General features: G+C 39.1%; 3 protein-coding genes across 6 annotated transcripts in view; 1 reads left to right on the top strand and 2 right to left on the bottom strand.

The window, feature by feature from the left end:
- The window catches only part of rgs3a (regulator of G protein signaling 3a), a 148,115-nt gene extending 142,586 nt beyond the window's left edge, over window positions 1-5,529 (bottom strand). Inside the window, exon 1 of one of the 2 annotated variants that reach the window (XM_039779981.1) lies at window positions 5,415-5,529. In XM_039779981.1, the coding sequence (XP_039635915.1) occupies window positions 5,415-5,493 (79 nt within the window). In that variant the 5' untranslated portion in view covers window positions 5,494-5,529. The remainder of the gene's footprint in view (window positions 1-5,414) is intronic. The other variant, XM_039779982.1, reaches the window with a different exon arrangement.
- Window positions 5,530-11,350: 5,821 nt separating this feature from the next.
- Window positions 11,351-15,748, top strand: rabepk (Rab9 effector protein with kelch motifs). Of its 3 annotated transcripts, none has more exons than XM_039779993.1 (8): window positions 11,351-11,473; window positions 12,488-12,542; window positions 12,631-12,785; window positions 13,310-13,465; window positions 13,762-13,926; window positions 14,884-15,033; window positions 15,172-15,321; window positions 15,465-15,748. In XM_039779993.1, exons 2-8 carry the CDS (start codon window positions 12,490-12,492, stop codon window positions 15,689-15,691), a joined length of 1,056 nt encoding a protein of 351 aa, XP_039635927.1. In that variant the 5' UTR covers window positions 11,351-11,473; window positions 12,488-12,489; the 3' UTR covers window positions 15,692-15,748. The 3 variants fall into 3 exon arrangements, with proteins under 3 accessions (XP_039635927.1, XP_039635926.1, XP_039635925.1); XM_039779992.1 differs by lacking the exon at window positions 11,351-11,473 and adding an exon at window positions 11,839-12,074; XM_039779991.1 differs by lacking the exon at window positions 11,351-11,473 and having other exon boundaries at window positions 12,086-12,542.
- A 258-nt stretch (window positions 15,749-16,006) lies between these two features.
- hspa5 (heat shock protein 5) lies at window positions 16,007-20,041 on the bottom strand. Its single transcript, XM_039779990.1, has 9 exons — window positions 19,774-20,041; window positions 19,080-19,229; window positions 18,718-18,949; window positions 18,463-18,600; window positions 18,258-18,370; window positions 17,766-18,156; window positions 17,412-17,649; window positions 17,150-17,317; window positions 16,007-17,025 (listed from the first exon to the last, which is right to left on the bottom strand). The coding sequence occupies exons 1-9, from the start codon at window positions 20,028-20,030 to the stop codon at window positions 16,457-16,459; spliced, it is 2,256 nt and encodes a 751-aa protein (XP_039635924.1). The 5' UTR covers window positions 20,031-20,041; the 3' UTR covers window positions 16,007-16,456.
- Window positions 20,042-21,433: the final 1,392 nt, after the last annotated feature.

Below are 21,433 nucleotides of genomic sequence, written 5' to 3'. Positions count from 1 at the left end.
GGGCATGGCAGACGAGACAGCACTGTAGGTCTATACATGCGCAACTAAAAACGCACCCACGACACACAAACACACATGCAAAGACACTGCAGCACACTTACAGTACACGTATATGGCTACTGTGCACAGTGCTCTGAAATGCTCTACCTCTTAATCACTAGGATGTATGCATGACTACTCAATCTACTCTAATCAGAGACATTTCCATCAAGGACAAAAGTTCAGCTGCCACAAAAAAATGTTAATAAAATAATAAATGCTCCTAGAGTTCTACAAATCTTGATGGCTGAGTTTGCCATCTAAGGTAAATTTGTGATTTTGGGCTATATGAATGATATTGATTTGACTTGGATATGCTGCTGCCAATCTTCAGAAATGCACTGAAGAGATGTCATCCTGAGCCATGAAGCAGATGAGTTGATAAGCATGGCATAATTTAGAGCAGGAGTGAATTTAAAATGCCTGGCTTGTCCAGCTTGGTGTTAGGGAGATGCCAGCCTTACAACTTTTACAGATATATATAGAGAGAGAGAGAGAGGGAGAGAGAGAGAGAGAGAGAGAGAGAGAGAGAGAGAGAGAGAGAGAGTGTCTATAATAAAAAAAATGCAGCATAATAAAAGGTCTGGAATGAGATGTTTTATAGCAGCAGTAAAACATAATGAGTCCCTCAAAAATAAATGTATTAGCGCTTAGGAGAGGCAGAACAGGTTCTACTGATAGACAGAAAACTAGAAAATAAAAAAGGATAAACTCAACTATTGTGCTTAAGAAAATATGACTCTCACTACAAAGGACAATAAGACTATTTTCTGGTGTTTGCATTTAATGTAGAGTTACAGCACTGTAAAGACCTAGCTATTCACAAAGCTGCAAATTAAAAGATAACTCTACTTGAATCCTTGTGTAACTTTAATTATTTGCTCTACTTCCTTTTATACTAATAAAGACAGTCACTGGCCCCCACTATTCATTTACAAACATAATTGGTCTCCAGTTTGGGACAAAGCTGTGAATGGTTTCTGAGTTGGTAAAAAAAACACCACTAATTCTTTATATATGGGTATCGTTTTAAAACAGCACAGACATCTTATGTTTAATTGATGTTGTGAATCAATAAAGCTAATATCCATGTTCAACATGTCCTCAAACTTCAACACCAAGTAGTGTCATACTTTTTTGATTTCCTTTCCTCAGTGTTGTTTGTATCTAGCTATTTCCCAGGATGATTTGTGATGAACAGGTGAGTCATATTTTGTTGTTCCTTCTTTGTCTGCATGAGCAACTTTCCTTTTCTATTTCATTTTGGATCTTGTTCCTCAAATAAGTCTATTAACGTCAGACTTCATTTCATTAATAGTAAAACCAACTGTCATTAAATCCCCTCTCACCTAACAGACTTCCTGCTACACCTTTCATAAATTGTGAGAAATTTAAAAAGAAAAGACATTTGTTACTGGCAAAATAATGTACGACATATTTAATCACTAAGATATGGAAAAAGAGACTGAAGAAAAGAGACACGAAAAAGCCTAGAGCCACTAAAAAGATGCAAGACACCTAACATTGATATTGACAGTGGGTCACTCCCCTGCTGAGCCTGCCCTTGTTCATGTGCCAGCTCAATTAGGCACAGAGTGCTGTTGCCTGTCCACTAACAGGACATAACTAACATAACATGAGTACGGCCAAGTCAGCACTTATCTACCATGAATTTTGTAGATAACATTCCCAACCTGTGACCAAGGTACTGAATAATGTGATTTTTGGAATGCAAACTTGAAACCCACCAAAGCACACAGACCAGCAAAGACAAACTACATACATACTATATGTTGTTGCTCCCCTTGCACTGCCAACGGGAAATCAAAAATCTCATCCAGCCTTGTGTCAGATATCAAGGTAAAACTTTAACATCTGTGGTTTGCCATGTCCATAAAAAAAAAAAACAGTAGCATCCAGTTTGCCATATTCTGTCAGACAACAAAATGTTTGAAATGCCCTACTTTGTTATTGCAACAGGGGCCCTGCCAGTGATGCTGTCACTCAAGACAATGCTACGCTGCCATGCACCTCTGAGCCTTTAGTCATGATGGTGATAACAACCCAGGGCCGTAACGAAAGAAGAGGACACACAGGCCATGTCCTCTTCTTTCTTAAGGTGTCCTTGCATATTTTTCTCAAAGTACAGAATGTAATAACAAAATACATTTTCAATTAAATTACCAAAGATCTATGTGCATCTATGTGGCTCTCCGTTATCCAGTGCCTCTCTCTCTCTCTCTCTCTCTCTCTCTCTCTCTCTCTCTCTCTCTCTCTCTCTCTCTCTCTCTCTCTCTCTCTCTCTCTGCTTTAATAGGCTTTGCTGCTTTGTCACATTTACATTTGAAAACCTGTGTGCCCCCACCAGCATCCAATAAGGCCAAGCCAGGGGACACTGTTGGTCTTTATGTGACAGCTAAAGCAGCCATTATCAGCAGAAAGGAGCAAGAAAAGAGACTAGAGTTAATCCATGTTCTGTAACATTTTCTGTGAGCTGGAGCGATTTTTAAAAAAAAGTTGGGAAACTGCTGTGTTTAGGATTCAAAGTTTTCATCTGGGGTGAGCGCCAATTCATCCCATTTGATCGGAGGCGGAACAAAGAGCAGATTAGATGAGAGACATACAAGGTGTCCTTTCGCTTCCTCCGAGAATTTCTTTTTAACGTTATGTAACTTTTAAAAAAACGTACCTTCCTCCGAAAGCTGCCAAAACCAGTGAGCAGGAGCTCTTGCTGCATTACCTAATCGGAGGAGTAGCTCACATTTATTGTGTCCATTGAATCCATAGAGGGGGACAGATGCCAATATGCCTTGACAGACAGAACAGTAGAGCATTGTTTGATGGTTTTCAAGAGAAAGATCTGGGGGGATTCAGTATCTGGAAGACAGCACATTTCATAAAAGGCCTTGGCCTGTGTTTAATATTTCACAATCTGAAATGCTCAGTGCACTTTAATCATGCCGACAAGGAACTTCAATCCATTACACACAATCATTGGCAGGCTTATCCATTCTGAGGATGGAAAAATAGATAACTGCTCCATGCACAATAAAAAATATGAAATGAAAATACAAATAAGGTGATAACAAAAGACACTAAACACTGACACAATGTTTTTTGTTGGTGAAATGCTTATATATATAAACAATAATTGAAGGGTTAATTAAGGGGAAGGTAACAAGTAGAATAGTTTGAGAAAACTTGGGAATGGGAAACTTGTAGAAAAATATAGTGGTAAGAGAGACACAAAAATTTGCTTATACAAAGGAAGAGAAGAGAGGTACTGAGAATGACAAAACCACTTTTCTTGCGATAGTCTAAAAAACATCCATCTCTGACAAATAATAAGCATGCGAAAAAAAAGCACAAACTTCCATCTGGGAGACTCTAAAACCCTTAATTTAAAAAAATGACAGTGTCTATTTGTTTTCTGGGTTGGACATTCATTATTATTCTTTATAAATACTGACCCAATAGAAGAGTAAGAATAAAGTACAGTAATTCTCTAAATGAGGCTGGTCTTTGATTAATATCCCTTTAAAGCACACTTTATCTTTTAGTCTGACAAACCCTCTTTATGCTCTCAGTATGCTCTATCTATTCTCCAATGCCTTATCTAAGTCAAGTTACTTTAAATTTCCTAGCAGCAAACTGGGCCATTTTCTGTTACTATTAAGCAGCAAAAGTAAAGTTGTTTAGATGCCTGTGTTGTTGATTGGTTTGTTGTTTGTGTTACAGAATAGTTGTGACTAGACTAGGACTAACCTGCAAATTTACAGTACATCAGTAAAGTCTTCTGATGCAACATTGTAAAAAGTATAAAATGATCAGTGAAGGAAATAATGAAAAGTTGCAGTCAAATACTTGAACAATTGGCAACACTATAGATACCATATTATGTAAAGAAACCGCAGGTTATGGAAAACTATACTGTATATAAAATACAAATGCCCAAGGGGAAAAAACATTAGGTCCTGACCAGGTTGGTGACTGTAATTCACTCTTTGGCAGTGAAAAATATTTCCCTAAGGGTGACAGCAGACACACTCTACCAAACAATAGAAGCATTCTGGTCAATCTCATGGCAAAGTTTGACCCAGTTCTGAAAGGGTGAGTAATCCCTTATCGGGAAGATTGTGTATAACATGACGCCACATATCAGAAAACAAAGCATTAACTTTATTGTTTTAGATACAATGCCAATTGTCAGGCATGCCGAGCGAGGCTTGTTAAAATGGACCACAGAGGAAAGCTTGTGATCTTTCTTTTAAAGACTGCGGCGATCAGGAATACGGCTGTGCTGCCAATATCAGCGAGAATGAGGGTGTCAAAACAAATGTGTTATATATTATATATTATATGGGTCAAATCTGGGTGCACAAATGCATTAAAAAAAACTCCCAAGATGTCTTGGGCTACACTGGGTACCTCCATAAACCCCTGTTTTATATTTTCACAAAGTAATAGATATAGATAGATATATTGAGAGGCCACGCAATTATGACGCTAAAGTTATCAACAGAAACAAGATGGGAGAACTTAGTAACAAGAACTTGAGGTGAGGGAGAAAGCTACTGATGGTACATAAACACTGAAGCACAATGCTCTGCTGATATAAGGGTCCCTTCTCTGGGCCAGTGCTTGAAAAAGGCAAGCCCAGCTCGAGGGTGCATCTCCTTTAATGAACTAAATATAGACATAACCTATTATCTTCTATTCATTTGAAATATCAGTGGCTCTCTTGCACATTGAAGCAATCATTGTCTGTACAGTAACTACATAGCAATTTCACAGTAAAATATAGATTTCTTTTTAGTTTTACAACAAAGGAAATTAATCCTCCCCCCATACCTCTTCCTGATACACCCACACTTGCATCGCAGGCATAAAATACAAAAAACACCTCCACAGCTGTAACCACACCCCTGCAATACCTTATCCATATTTATATGTGTGGACAGGTAAATACTGGATAATGGATGAGGCTTTAGTCTTACAGTAAACAGTGTAGGTTTCAACCTCCTCCAGTCTGGCTAACACACTCCATAAATGATTCATGGTGTCACCACATCAGGAGGGGCAGCCTCATTACCAGACCAAAGGACTTGTTGCTACATCTGAGCCCACATGCTGCTGCGAGTAATATGCCTCTCACGTTAGACACGCTGCAGGATCCGGTGTCTGTGCTGGCAGACCTATGTGACACAATCCTTTATATAACTTGGACACATTCCTTTACTGACACTATTATAGAGCAAGACAAACAGACACTTCTTTGTATTTTTTTGGGTTGATGCTGTTATGGATGCATGCCAAAAACCTCTTAACTATCACATACTATTGTCAATTAAAAAGGAAAAAGGAATGAACCTCACCATGGGTCCTAAGGAGGAAGGACGATGTCTCAGGTAAGCTGGCAGAGGTCTTCTGCAGATAGACTCTGAGACAGGTCATCTTGGAGGGAGCATGCTAGCTGCCACTGTAGACCAGATGGTTGCAGCAACTACAGAGAAGAGAAGAAACGGAACTTGATGCTTGTTTGTGTGTGTGTGTGTGTGTGTGTGTGTGTGTGTGTCCACTGTCCATACTGTAATAGCAACATTATTAGTTTTGTTATGGTTTTCTATCCATGTAGCATCAAAAAGTGTACTCAAACTGATTAAAGTCTGTTTTGCATGGTTCATCTGAATATTTGTTATACTGAATTCTGTATAATCTACCTGTTGTTTATTGTTTCTAATGAGCCACCTACCGGTGACAGACAGCTTTGAAGTTGAGGTAAAAAAGATATTGTTACAGAAAAGAGTGTTTTTGTATTATAATACAGTAGTTTCCTAGTTTTCTATGGGCTGGTTGGTTTTGGACCATTTGGAGCCGACCAAAGACAATATGGGCGACATTCACTGTACTGTTTACAACTGCACTTGGCAGCTGTCAGATGGATTTGCAGTCCTCTGACAAATGTACACAGACAAGAGTAATAACATGTGAGAGCCCAAGGTTAACTTAACAATGTCTGCTCAGTTTCCAAAGAGAAAATAAAGAATATCACCATTTGTTTTAAAGACCATTAAAGCATTACCATTAACAGTCATACTCACAATAAGACTCAATACATGACACAAGCACTAAGACACACAACAAACAACACCAATTCAAAGCCTGTCGAATACATGTGATTTCTCTATATACTAATTTCATCTCTTAAATAATTGAGAAAAGAAATCACTTAACAACTCATCCACTAAATCACAAATGAAGTGGGATGGCTAGCTCTCTATATCCATATCACATCTTCAACAACAGAAAAAAACAAATGTAAAAATAAAAAGTAATCTAATGTTCTACACTATTCCTTGTACAAAAAAAACAACTTTAGTTAAAATATGTATTACTTTCTGAAATCATACGGTAATATGCCACATTAATTTAAGACAACAAGGAACCAAAACCATGAACAAAAGCATTTTACAGCTGCCTCCAGAACAAACAACAAAGATGATACTGTAACAGACTAAACAAAACATGTTTTTAATACACAGATTAAATCATCAGTGTTCCGTGAACTAATATATTGAACTAAGCCAGTGTTGTGGTTGTGTGGCAATAATCCAGCTTACTTCACAGCATGATTTAACACACCTCTGGGTGAAATGTGACACAACAGCAATAGCTACAGCACATTATTTTGACATCTTGCCCAGTGGCAGTGTACCAGTAACCCAGAGATGAACTTCTCTGCTAATCCTGATTATCAAACTGCCCACCCACCAAGAATGCATCCAAATCCAGCTTTTGCTAAAGGAAATGAAAAGAATCTGCTTGTTGAATTGCTTACCGCTTACCACAGTCCAAACACACAACACTCTCACAACAATAGCATGCATTCTGAGAACCTATTTTAAGACGACAAAAAAATATGTCTACAATTATCTCTTTCTCCTGCCTCTTGTCCCCTCCTCAGGACTTGGAAAAGTCATAATTCTTTTCCTTTTTCCTCTCATTCTGTCTCTCCACAAAAATCCCCTGATTCATTTGGTCCTTATCAGTTGCAGTGAAAGGAAAACAAAGGAGTTCACTGAAACTTATACTCTGCTTCCCTGAAGGGGAAACTGGGCAGATAATGCCACTGTGGCATGGCATGGCATGGTCTGTCTTAGGGGACAGATCTGGACTCTCATACGTCAGTCCCCCAGAGAGGTACAAAATACACACACTTTTTCTCTAGAAAGAAATACTACACAATGCAAAGTCTGTCCAATTGGTCATATTTTGCACAGCTCCTTTTCAATATACTATTCTATAATCCCCAATGTTTTCCACTATCTTGCCTTCACTCAGCGTGATAATAAAGCATAGCATATTAGAGAAGAGTTAATTTAGTGTTTTTCATTTGGCGGGGGATGAAGTTTTACAAGCACAGTGGAAACACCCACCTACTGTATATGTTTTTTGTTTTTTCTTAGATTTATAAAACTGTTAATTTAAGGATCTGAGGGCAGATGTCATTTTTAGTAAGTTTGGACTAAAAGAGTTACAGCGGCTTATGTTAACACTCATTTGGCAAAAGAATTACTCATATATGCAAATATGTAGTGTGTTGCACTACAAGACTTGAGATTTACATGATTAGGTTATCGACACACGATCTGTGTTATTTATCTTGTACATTTCAAACAGCCTGGTGCAAAATGAGGCACATGTGGGGGCACTGATTATTTAATGTTAATGTTAATGTTTAATGTCATATTTATTGGGATTTACAGGAGCCTTGTGTTTATATTGTTATCTACAGTTGATTTATTAAAAATCAAGTAAAAGTTAGGATTATGAACTATAAACACATAACGTTCACAAGGGGCCAAATATTGGACAGATTTGGCGCATTTGCCTACCACAAGCAGTTTTAGCCCCTGCATGGCCGATATCACAAGCAAAAGAAGATATATATATATATATATATATATATATATAGCAAATAGCCCTAAGGCCCTAATAGGTTCAGGCCTGAAAGGTAAGTGCAAGGTAAAGACATACAGTAGTGTGTGCAAGGTAGAGAAGTGTGACAAAGGGGCAATATCAGGTGTAACTGAAAGAGGAAGGTAGAGGTGAGTGAGACTTAATTAAGATAGTAGAGATAAATAGAAGAGACTGGGACATGTTCCTCGAAGAGAGGAGTTTTCAATTTGCGCGAAGATTGGGGATGACTGTGCAGTTTTGACTGGGGGGGGTGAATTGTGGAAGGAGAAGAGAGAAGGCTGTGTGCAGAGATGTCCAGATTGCCACAGGGGACAGCGGAGCAGCTGGTGGTAGCAGACTGGACTGCATGGCTGCTCAATTAAGTGAGTGACACATTATTTAAGTAGTAAACAATAAAACAGATCAGGATGTGGGGCACTGGCAGACTAGATGCAGAACAAATGCTTAATTATAGATTAACTAACTAAAACATAAAAGCAATGAAGTTACAGATTAAACAGACTTTGAAATACATATTGACAAGACATTAAGGGATGAAAAGGAGATTCAACTAAAGCAAGTGAGTAAATATTTGGTAAGTGCTGTGAAGAAAGTTTTTGCAGCTCAAACGTTTTAATTAATCAACTAGTTGGTCAACAAACACATTTTGATAATCGATTCACTGTTGAAGTCAGTTAACACACAAAAATGCCAAACATTCACCACTTCCCAATTCCTAAATGTTAGGATTTGCTGTTTTTTCCTGTTTAATGTTACTGTAAATTAAAGGTCTGTAGGGTTTGGACTGTCGATCGGACAAAACAAGCAATCTGAGGGCATCACCTTGGGCTTAACAGGCACTTTTCCTTATTTTGGATATTTTATAGACTTAATTATTCATCAAAAACATCATCAATAATTAAAATAACCATTAGTTGTAGCACTACCAAGAAAAAAGAAAGAAATTGACTTCTCATTTGTGAATTCCTGTTATTCAAGAGATGCTCCCCAAAAAGAAAAAAAAGATAGCCTAGTTATTGTTGACATCAGCTCATCAACATATAAACAATCTTGAGCAGTGCTCTGTGATCTGTCTTGAACCCTATCTTGTTTTCTGAATGTGCAATCTCTTAATCCAAGCAACTCCATGAATCTATTATTCATTTTAGAATGACGTATTGCTTTTATAAGGCTTTTATATAGCAAAACCTCAGCTTGCTTTTGGGCATATAACTTGTTGCTTTCTTAGTGTTCCTGTCCTTTTCATTTGATGTGTCAGTGTGAGCTACTAAATATTCAGTATGGTAATGCAGACTTTGCTCCAGGTCACAAGCAATGTGGCAGTCTAACTTGTTCTCTGAAAGTTGGAAATGCCAGCATCTGAACTATGGGCTTCATTTTTTAATCCAGAGGCTAACAGATTTTTTAACTGTGTTTTATTCTTTAAAGCTGCACTAACCTAAAAGTGCAGAATAACACGCCTTATTTGGCACACATCTTACACAAGTAAAGATGATTATTGTTGCAGTCAGTACAAAAAGTAGAGTACAAATCACCCTGAAAGATGTTTGTGTTTTGCTACTTTTAGATATGAAACATCCCACAGAGTCAGAAAGTAACTAATTCATTCATTACTTTGCTCATTCATTTGTTAAGGAGGCCGTGTCTACAGAAGACTTAACTGATCCAGATTTGTTCACTCTGCTCCCACTGTATCTGCAACACTGCTGACTCTGCATTAATATCAGTAGTGACTTTGTCAATGTATATTCCAATTAGAGATTAAATCTCGTTCCCTGTTCCATTTATTGTATCTGATTCTGGGTACATCATCTCACACGTTGCTCTCTTTTCCTGCCGCAATATTTAAAAAAAGGTATGCAGTAATTGAAAGAAACTCATTGAATGCAAATGAAATACATTTTAGAAAATACCTTTTGTATTTAAAAGCAGCTCCTCACACTTAAAACTATTATTTCCTAAATAAATATATGTACAACATGCATTTGTGTTGCATGTTGTTCTGATGACATCATTTTTAATACTGTTCAGTAAATTTATAAAATATTTAATCCTTTGTCCACATGTCAATTTATTACATTAAGACACAAATACACCAGAAATAGCATACCGAAACATACAGTGTTTAATATCATAAACACTCACTCAGGCAGTCCAAGCTACCTTTAGTACATCATTTGAAGTTTTAACAAAAAGACAATGGCACAACCTACTGGAAATGATATGAAATGCATTTTTTAAGTGCATACATGTACTCAAAAGCTGATGTGGGCTCAGGCACTTCATCTTAAATATTGTTTCAAATTTTACTGGTAATGTGAGGGATGGGAAAATCAGTCGGAAACTATTACATTTTCATTCAAAGAGACTGAGACTTAGACATCGATCTGCACTATAACCAACACATAATCCCACAAAGAGGACTGTGTGAACCCTGTTATCTCTATTATTGGTTTGGCATGTGCAAATAAAGTACCTTAGCCACATGCTGTAGATCACAACATGCAGAATTACAGTACAGTAGCCTACTGCAAACAATACTACATCCTACACATACGCTACACACACTAATAAAGATGGGAGTAGAGATCCAGGGAGGTATGTTTTACTCTTAAACTACTCTAAAAGGGAGGGATACAATAAACATACACTCATGTAAAATTAACTATCTAATAAAAAAATAAATAAAAAGAAGAAAACTTTTTAATGTTAAATTATATGTTTCAGTTTGTCTGACTGAACAATTAGGTGATATTGGAGGCCCAAGTGCATGGTTGTATCATAATGGATATTGTTCATTTGGGTGGACAAATATGAAAAAGTATGTGCTACTGCACAATAAAGAAGATTTTTACCTTATTTCCCAAGCTGTGACTCTTGGACTTTCACAAACCAAGCCTGCAAACATGTAAAAAATAAAAATAAATAAAGCACCTGCAAAACAAAACAAACAAAAATCTCAGTTTTAAAGGCAGTTTCAGATGCTTCATAGACTCTTGAGCACAGTAAAGACATTTTCTAAACTTGTTTCCCAAGTTGATGCACTCTTCCTACTTTGTATTGCAATTGCTGCACAACAATTTTCCTCGGCATAAATAGTTTGATATGATCTCATCTTAACCTGGTGGCCAACATTTTCCACGTTTGAAACAAAAACAATACAATGCTTTACTAAATGTTATTTTGAATTATAAACTAATGGAATAGTTTGGAAGTAGATTATTTAGGATAGGTTACAACCACACCTTTCAATTTACGGAGAAATGTCACTATATAAGCTGCCATCTTTGTTTGGCTGAACTAACGTTAATTTAGTCAAATATTTACTGTGCAGCCAGGGGAATAGGTTATTTTTGTTCCAGCCAAGAGTTATTGGTATCCTGAAAACATCTTCAAAACAGTCATAATTTCTTGTCAATTGTTCTGCTGGGCTTTTTAAACGTTGACTTGCCATGTAAGTGAAGTAAATCTCTGTGACTCAAATTATCAATGCATACCATTATGTATATGATGCAAACACGAGTGGCGCGCATATAGCCTACCTTTTTACTTGAAGAGGGGAAAAAGGAGGTTTTAGGTCAAACGGGAACTGAAGACACTTTTTTTAGAGTGTAAACTGGCAAAGACTTCTATGCTAACCCGTGCAAGGAATTCACATTAATGTTTTATACATGATTAAAAAATATGAACTTTGTGGTAGCTCGTTGCTACATTCAGCAGTGGGATGGACAAGATAGTGCACATGCGCTTTAGGCAACCATGGCAACTAGCTACGTTTGGAACTTGTATAAACCAAAGCCGGTCTACGTTGCCAACGTAACATTTACGTACGTATGTTTTAACGTAAAGACGTCTTATGGACATACTGTCTATGCTTAGCTATGGATGGTGTCAACAACAATGTATTAGCTAGCTAGTTAAGCTATCTTTACAGTCTCACGTAGCAGTAATAACCACTGTCACTGTATGGACGTTAGAAAGTGGTGCCAAAGGATACCGACTTCAGTTAAATAACACCGATAGTTCTCTCCTCTTTCCACCCGGAAACAGAACAGGTCAGTGGGGAGGAAGTTCTTCACATGATCTTTGAGTTAACGTTAGCATGTAACGTAGCGTCTTGATGGTGCTGAGTGTGTTCCCCAACAGTGACATTGTCGCTAAATTAAGCTAACGTTATATTATTTCACAGATAATATTACAACTGTGTTTTACAAGCCACCCGTCACCAATCGTTTAAAAGAGGAACTCTAAAGCTTAGACTGTAGCTAGATTCCATGTAGCTAGCTAATGGCTTCTGTGGATAAGCTAAGTTATCATAAGGGGTGAAATCTGAAATAATGTTGACAAGCTTAGCTAGTGTATCAGCTATTTTTTTCCGCATCGGATCACCACTGAAAACTGATTGATCTGTTAGTATAAAAAAAACTAAAAAACAATAACACTAGGTTCACTCATATGTCTTTGACAGCCATGGAGTTTCTCCCAGTACTTGAACCTCTAGATAAACCCAAAGAAGGAATATGGTAAGTTATTTCAGATTATTTAAATTGCACTTGATGTACGTTAATGAGCTAACTTTGTATCTTGCTGAAATTGTTTTGTTGTCAACAGGTATTCTTTGATACCCAGGGGCGGTGCTCCAGGAGTTAGCGTGGGTCACACCTGCACGTTCATTCCATCTGGAGATGGAGGAAAAGGAAGAATAGTTATTGTTGGGGGAGCCAACCCCAGCGGCAGTTTCTTACATTCGCATATCATAAATCTAGGTAAATAAAATGCAAGCAAAGAACCTGTCCAGGCAGATATATGACATGTGCATATATGACATGTTTGCATTGCTTTGGCTGTAGGGAAATTTCACCCACATTTGGACTTTTGTGGATACCATCAGCTGTTTGAAGACTTGTTACAAACATAACAAGTAAGACTCACAACAAATTTGACCTAGGTAGGTCAGTGTAAAATCGAATTGTCGTGAAATCACAAACAATCACCACTGAAATGTGAAATTTTCAGAAAGTGTAGGGAGAGATGGTTGTGAAAATGTTTATTATGGTGCAGAATTAGTTAATAACGGTATATTTTTAACCATTATGGATAAAGCTCCCATCACCGATGATAATAAAGGTAACATAAGCTAAAGTTAATAACAGGGCATCACTTGTCACAGCACCATATTGGTAAAACACATTCATAATTTGTTATGTCAACGGCAGGGTTATTAGCGCGTTCCCTTCACATTCATATCATAGGGCTTTCATTGCATTTTTGTCCTTCCTGACTCCACCAGATAATCATGAATGGGACATCCCAGACTGGGAGGGTATGGAGCCACGGTATGAACACTGCAGCTTTGTGCCAGAGAGCTGCCCTCAGAGCCTCTGGGTGTTTGGAGGTGCACAGCAGAGCGGCAATCGCAATTGTATCCAAAATATACAGCTAACAGGTACGGTTAAATTCACCTAGTAATGTGTAATCTTCATTAGTAGCATAGCACTCTGATGATTTTGCTAATTAAGACGGCTTCACTCAAAGACGAGTTGCTGATCTACTGTATGAAATCATCTGCAATGTTGTAGACTCTCCATTTCACGTTAGGTGTAGATGTAATCTATTGAGGTAACAATGCCACTTGGTTTTTCCACTGTGTTGTAACCAATGTTGTTGTGACAGACAGATTGATTGTATATTATGTGACGATTTCTGAAGACTGAGTATGATTCACTCTTTACATGTGTCCAGAGAGTGGGTCTCGCTGGAAGAATGTAGTGGTGAATGGCAAACCCCCCGGTCCAAGGACATACCACACCAACTCAGCCTGCATAGGGGACAAACTATATGTCTGTTCTGGTGGGGAAGCAGGAGCTGCACCTGTCTCAGACCCCAAACTCCATGTCTTCGATACAGGTTTGTGTTTAATTGAATACCTGCTTAAAATTTGTATCTCCAGCACCCAGTAACTCTTTCTACAAAGTATCTTATATCACCACCAACACTAATATATTTTGCCCCATAGCCTTTTAGGCTGCCTTCTTAGTTTTGTTGCACCCGGTATGGCAGGCCAACTTGCACATTTAACATTTTTATTAGTAAATAACTTTTGGTGACCTTCCGTAATTCCCTGCATAACTGCTCTCAACTTCAGCCTGAGCAAAATTCTAATTAAGAAGAATAATTAAACACCTGAGTGGGTGTACAAGGCTACACTGATAGCATCCAGTTTGTAATTGTGATTATATTTGTGGAAAATATTTGAGCTATTTGTGGTTGCAATCATGGCAATATGAGCATTTTGTGTTTTGGTGAAAATTAATACCAAAATAATTGTATATGAAAAATAATTTTTCTTACCCTTTAAAACAATTATGGACAAGAGAAATTATAACGGGCTTTTTGACAGTAGATATTTTGATGTGTCACATCAGGAAAAGCACATGTGTAACTGATAACATGAATTAATGGCTGCAGTTCATTTAGGTGTGCCATTTCCAGAGCCCTGTTTTTGTGGATGCTGACTGGGACACTTGAATGTAACAGAGCCTCATTAATGTTATTAGTCACATCTGTGCTTTTCCTGCAATGACAAGTCAAACTGAATCAACTTGAATCCTTACCCAATGAACAGATCCATAGATGAGATTCCTTTGGAAAGAAAGTAGTGAATGTAAGCTTTACTGATGCTACCTGACTCCATATTATATATAGATGTACTGTATCTGTGATAGTTTCACTGTGTGCAAGTCATTTAATCGCATTGGACATGGAATAGCTGCCGTAAATTAATACATAATCCACCCACTGAAGGTGTGACTATCTTATTCTGCCTCAAGTATGTGATGGATTTTATCTTTTTGGTGTTCCCAGTGTCTTCCACCTGGTCTCAACCAGAAACACAAGGCAGAAACCTGCCAGCCAGACATGGCCACATTGTTGTAGCAGTGGGTTCAAAGATCTACATTCACGGAGGCATGGCTGGAGACAAATTCTACAATGATATGTACTCTCTTGACACAAGTAAGCCTGAACTTTCATGAACCATAAGTGTAAATTTATCTAATTCCCAGCTGTATTTACCTCAGATTATCATACAGAATGAAAATGTAGTTTGTTGTTTTGGTTTATTTAAGAAAATAAAACCATGTCTGTTTAAAGGGAGCACAGAGTGGGAGAAAGTGCAGGCCAAAGGAGACATCCCACCAGGAGTAGCAGCCCACTCAGCTGTGGTGCTGGGCAAGAACATCTACATTTTTGGGGGGATGACTGCAGATGGAGCTGGCAACTCCATGTACAGATTTGACACAAGTACGTTTTTCAGAAGCTCTTAAAATTATTTGTAATTCATGCACACTGTTTATAACTACATCTATGAATGCTACGGGGCAGTTCTTCATGGAAACCTTAATTTGAGCTTGTACATACTTCAATGTTAAACCTCCTGTTTGCAGACAAAAGTAGATGGGTCCTGGTGAAGTTCGAAGGGGATATGCCACCCAACCGCTTAGACCACTCCATGTGTTTATTGCCCTGGAAGGTGTGTGGTGAGGGGAATGGCGAAAAGGAGGAAGCCAACAGCCCAGCACCATCAGAGACAATAAATCTTGCCTTTGCATTTGGAGGAATGGACACCCAAGGGGTCATTCATAATGACTGTATTGTGACTGTGGTGACATGATACTGTAATATTAATTTACCCAATTTGTAATAAAGTGTTTGAAGTACTTAGTAATTGCTAAATATTGTTTTATTGGAAACTCAAACTGTTAAGGTCAATTTTCTTTTTTTTTTTAAAGTGAAGTACTGTCAGTACTGAAATGAATATTGTTTAGCAAATTTACTGCAGTTCTGAAACAATGTGGGTGTGGTCAGAAAAGGCTGAAAGGTGCACCATTTGAGCCATTGTTCAATATGTGTAAGTGTTGGACATAGTACTCAGTGACAAACATTTGGTGGACTATGCCAAATGTTGAACAAGAGACCAATCGAGAAACATTTTGTATCAAACATTTATTTCAATGTCTTTCCAGAAGTACAATGACCAGATTCAATAAATAACTTTTTAGCAGTGCCTGTGAACATAACGAGCTCTTGATCACACTGACACCCCACTCAATGGACCCACAAACAAAAGACCTGCCCACCCCACCCCACCCCCCACTAAGTCCCTCCCCCAGTAAAGAACCCAATCAGGACTGCCTGAGAACAGCAGCAGAAAGCCTCATATCTGGGCTGACGAATATCTCCACCTTCCAGCGAAGAAAACACCTCACAACCTGAAACTTATTTTAAAGTCTTTCAGAAGATTCGGTATGGTTGCTTGTTATCGCCACCCCTTCCCAACCATTCCTCTCACTATTTGAGTCCCATCAGTCCAATATATACATCTAGAGGCACCTACCAGAGAGGCAAGGGGTGACAGAAGAGTTGACTTTAAACCTGCCTACAACTCATCCTTCTCCTCTTGCTCACTGTCAGCGCCCTCGGGTGGGGGTCCGCCCGCACTACCATAAAGCTTGCTGATAATGGGTTGAACCACCTCCTCTAGCTCCTTCTTCTTGGCCTGGAAGTCTTCCAGCTCAGCTTCCTGGTGTGACTCCATCCACTCAATCTTCTCTTCCACTGCCTTCTCAATGGTTTCCTTATCATCATCTGACAGCTTGCCCCCTAGCTTCTCCTTGTCGCCAATCTGGTTCTTCAGAGAGTAGGCATAGCTCTCCAACTCGTTGCGGGCGTCGATCCTCTCCTTTAGCTTCTTGTCTTCGTCAGCAAAGCGCTCCGCGTCGTTCACCATGCGCTCGATATCCTCAGGTGTCAGACGGTTCTGGTCGTTTGTGATTGTGATCTTATTCTTGTTGCCTGTGCCTTTGTCCTCAGCAGTGACACGCAGAATACCGTTGACATCAATCTCAAAGGTGACCTCAATCTGTGGTACACCACGAGGAGCAGGAGGGATGCCAGTCAGGTCGAATGTGCCCAGCAGATGGTTGTCTTTTGTCAGAGGACGCTCACCTATAAGAGAGAAAACCAATTATTAAGACAGTGTAATATTGCATACAAGGGAAATGTCAATGATAAATGTTCATAACCAGATTTCCAATTCACGTTTGGCAAGTTTACTCTGTCCAACTCTTACCTTCATAAACCTTAATGGTGACAGTAGGCTGGTTATCAGAAGCTGTAGAGAAGATCTGGGATTTCTTTGTGGGCACCACAGTGTTCCTGGGGATTAGCTTCGTCATTACCCCTCCAACAGTCTCAATACCAAGGGTCAGGGGGCACACATCCAGTAGAACCAGATCACCTACAAGAGAGAAAAGTGTGTGCGTTTAGTAAACAAGATCAAGTTTTGCAAGTCGGTCAAACAGGTACTACGGTGTATACGGAAGATGACTTACCAGTGTCCTCTTCTCCAGAAAGCACTCCAGCCTGCACAGCAGCTCCATATGCCACAGCCTCATCAGGGTTGATGCCCCTAGAGGGCTCTTTGCCATTGAAGAACTCCTTCACCAGCTGCTGGATTTTGGGGATACGGGTGGAGCCTCCAACCAGGACAATCTCATCAATGTCAGACTTCTTCAGGTCAGAGTCCTCCAGCACCTTCTGTACAGGCTTCATGGTGGAACGGAACAGGTCCTGGCAAGGTAAAAGACAAGGTTAAAAGGCTAGTCAAACCATGTTTTATAAAAAATAAAGTGTTGTGCTTGAGTCATTGTTTTTACACAACTAAACTGATGGGTTTGGTAACTTACCATGTTGAGCTCTTCAAACTTGGCACGGGTCAGGGTCTCAGAGAAGTCTTCTCCCTCAAAGAAGGACTCAATCTCAATGCGGGCCTGGTGCTGAGCAGACAGCCCCCTCTTCGCCTTCTCAACCTCACGACGCAGCTTCTGCACGGCACGGTTGTCTTTGCGCACATCTTTGCCAGTCTTCTTCTTGTACAGTTTGATGAAGTGCTCCATGACGCGCTGGTCGAAGTCTTCACCTCCCAGATGAGTGTCACCGTTGGTGGCCACCACTTCAAACACACCATTGTCAATGGTCAGAAGGGAGACATCGAAGGTGCCACCACCCAGATCGAACACTAGAATGTTCTTCTCGCCATCTTTCTTGTCCAGACCATAAGCAATGGCAGCAGCAGTTCTAAAGAATAAAATTATGAGATTATTATAGTCAAAGGGAGGGAAATTCACAATTTTGAAACTATAACGGAGGAATAAAATCATTTTTATTAAGACACTTACGGCTCATTGATGATTCTCATAACATTCAGACCAGCAATGGTTCCAGCATCCTTAGTGGCCTGGCGCTGGGCATCATTGAAGTAGGCAGGGACAGTGACCACAGCATGTGTGACCTGAGGAAGATATGAGAAAATGACATACCATTACACATTGTTTATGTAGGAGTGGTATATCCTTGATGTATATTCTTTCCTGTTTTGTGTACCTTCTTGCCCAGATAAGCCTCAGCAGTCTCCTTCATCTTAGTCAGCACCATTGCAGAGATCTCCTCCGGAGCAAAGGTCTTCATCGAGCCACCACCAATGTCAACCTGAATATGAGGCTTTGTCTTCTTCTCAGTAACCTGCAGAGGAGCATGGATAAGGATTAATCTACTAAAGTGTGTCGCTCAATCATAAATCAAAGACCTTCAGACCCCATCAACTATAACTTACTTCCAACTGTCAAGAGTAGTACTTACCTTAAAGGGAAAGTACTTGAGGTCCTGCTGCACAGAGGAGTCACCCCAAGAGCGCCCAATCAATCTCTTGGCATCAAAAACTGTGTTCTCGGGGTTAGAGGTCAGCTGGTTCTTGGCAGCATCACCAATCAGACGCTCCCCCTCGCTGGTGAAGGCCACATATGATGGAGTGATACGGTTGCCCTGGTCATTGGCGATAATCTCCACACGGCCATTCTTGAACACTCCGACACTACAGGAAAACATATTAGAAATTACTCAAAAGGCAACCATTTCTGATGTGAATTTTCAAAGTTGCATCAAATCATTGTTTAAAAACAATCAAGCCAGGTAGTTTTATTTATAATTTTTTATTTTCTTACCATGAGTAGGTGGTCCCCAGGTCGATTCCAACCACAGTCCCCACACTCTCCCTCTTGTCGTCGTCATCGGCAAACACGCTGCCAGCCACCAGCATTACAACCCACAACAGCTTCATCGTTGCTAGTTTGAACTCAGATCTGTAAATAAATCTGAGAAGGAAATACAATGTTTAAAAAAATAAAATAAAAACGTGGCTCAGCCTCCCACGTTCAGTTTGCTACCAGCTAATGATAGTGCTGGATGTCATTTACTGGAATTCAGACCCATGATTGATGAGAAGCGTGGCCTTTAGCAAGAAAACAACGAAAAATGTCAAACGTATAACGTTCAGAGAATATTGGTACAACGGGAGGAGCACCGTGGCCTCTTCCGAATGTTAACACCAGTGGCTAGATTTTTTTTTTTTTTCCATCCGCCGGGTAACGTTAGCTAGCTTAACGACATGCGAGGGGAAGTACTTTGCCATAATGAGCACTTAAAAGTACGGTTTTTGCAACAACAACAAAATGTACAATCAAAGTGACTGCCCATCTGATTTTAAAAGCTATGGTAAATTATATCACCATCGTCAAACGTTGGCTTAGCTAGCTGGCTTCATCATAATGAAACCAAAATGAGGTCCAACGTTGTAGAAAATACAAATATTACGTTATCGCATTATCATATTTACAACAATGTTTATACATAGCTTACCTTAATCGCAGTATTGTCAATACGTTAACGGCCTTGACGTTGCCTAAACTGGAACTACCCTTACAGCAAAGTGTTTCTCTCTTTTTCAGTCGGTTTTCTTGCTTCGGTTTAATGATGTTGAATGAACTGTGCTCTCTCCATATATAAGCCGTTACTTCTTCCCCGTCGTGGAGGCCCGCGATTGGCTGAGGATCTGCTCGTTGGAACGCGCTGATTGGTTTCGTCCAGCACGCTGTCCGCTGCTGATTTGCAGACATTAGGTCGAGGCGACGTCACGACTTTTGCCTACTATGCCGATGCTTATTGGCTGTCTGTCAAGTACATTTATGAACACAGTTGGAGCATTGACACGCCACTCTAAGACTAAGGAAGGGTGCATTTTCACATTTTATACATTGAAAGTTAGTTAGTGCTGCTTTTTTTAAATAATGGCCCGCATGTATTAGACTGACATTAATTATCATGTTGCTGTTGTTTCAAGATGTGTGAATATGTGGATACTGTGTTGGTATGAGTAGTACTGATGACTCACTATGATTTGTGAAATGTGCAAAACATGTACACGTAATATGCAAAGCAAACGTTTGTTACATCAGATGAACTGGATTGTCTGGACGTTTCATCAGTGAATGTAGACACTTGTAATCATGAATGAAGACATCCACCTTGAAATGCAAGCAGCCTGCAATAATGGGCACTATCCAGCCTACTCTCTCAGTGATCACATATTGGTCATCACAGATGTACATATGTACACTATAGGTTAAGCAGGTTAAAGCCCGTACATCCCATATCTAAATAGGTCAACATTAGGTAACTAGTTGCCAAAGACACACTTCAGTCTATATCATCCCTTTCAAATGTGTACTTACCCCAGCCAAAGTATGACTGTGAATAGGATATTTAGGAAAGTACTGTAACTATAGAATCATGTGTATGTCGTCATTATAATGTTCACCTGTTCAGTGTATTTTCAACAAAAACACAGGCCTCTTCTGTTGTTCTGTTGCAGGAGGTCTAGTCATCATTAATACTTGTTAATTAATTAATTAATGTCATGCTAAATATGAGGAACACAGTGAAAAATATAACAAAAAAAAACTGCCAATGGGGTGAGATTAATTCACTTGATTCCAAAGCAAATCAGCTTGTTTCAAGAATTTTGTAGAATCAGTTATTGATATTATTGCAGTGATCTTCTTTATTCTGTACTGACTCAAGATACGCACACACGACATTCCTGAAATAAGTAATTTTTAGTTTTTTCCTAAAAAACAAAAAAAAATACTTATTACTAAAAATTACTGATTATAAGATCATCTGTAAAACAATGTTTTTTTTCTATAACAGATTAAAACCAACACAGTTTTTTTCATTTAAACAAGACCAAACACTACATTAGCATATAGAAGATTAGACATATAGAAGTTTTTAAGTGGGCTTGTCTTTGGAGGCTGTTTGATGTGTCCCTTGAGTTCCTTTTACCCAGTCTCATCTAGTCCCTGCATAGTTGGAATGCTGTCAGTAAGAAAGAAAGAAGAAAGTAACTGATGTGTCCTCAGAGGGATTGTTGAGCACCAAATAGCCTTTCCTTCTGCAAATACTCCTCCCTTCTTAAAAGCTGAAAGAATCATGGGGGAAAGAAAGTGAGTTTTTGACG

The sequence above is a fragment of the Perca fluviatilis genome, chromosome 17, assembly GCF_010015445.1.
Source record: "Perca fluviatilis chromosome 17, GENO_Pfluv_1.0, whole genome shotgun sequence".
Taxonomy (NCBI): domain Eukaryota; kingdom Metazoa; phylum Chordata; class Actinopteri; order Perciformes; family Percidae; genus Perca; species Perca fluviatilis.
Note: the sequence above shows the minus strand (reverse complement) of the source record. Positions and strands in the feature narration are given on the sequence as shown.

Bases quoted from the DNA above. Each gene is read 5' to 3' on its own strand.
- hspa5 (XM_039779990.1), bottom strand. From the start codon at position 20,030: ATGTCTGCAAATCAGCAGCGGACAGCGTGCTGGACGAAACCAATCAGC. The intron at 18,950-19,079 runs GTAAGAAAATAA...GTTTTCCTGTAG, and splicing joins CTGGGGACCACCTACTCATG to TGTCGGAGTGTTCAAGAATG. The intron at 17,650-17,765 runs GTAAGTTACCAA...TTACCTTGCCAG, and splicing joins AGTTTGAAGAGCTCAACATG to GACCTGTTCCGTTCCACCAT.
- rabepk (XM_039779991.1), top strand. From the start codon at position 12,475: ATGTCTTTGACAGCCATGGAGTTTCTCCCAGTACTTGAACCTCTAGAT. The intron at 12,543-12,630 runs GTAAGTTATTTC...TGTTGTCAACAG, and splicing joins AAACCCAAAGAAGGAATATG to GTATTCTTTGATACCCAGGG. The intron at 15,322-15,464 runs GTACGTTTTTCA...TCCTGTTTGCAG, and splicing joins CATGTACAGATTTGACACAA to ACAAAAGTAGATGGGTCCTG.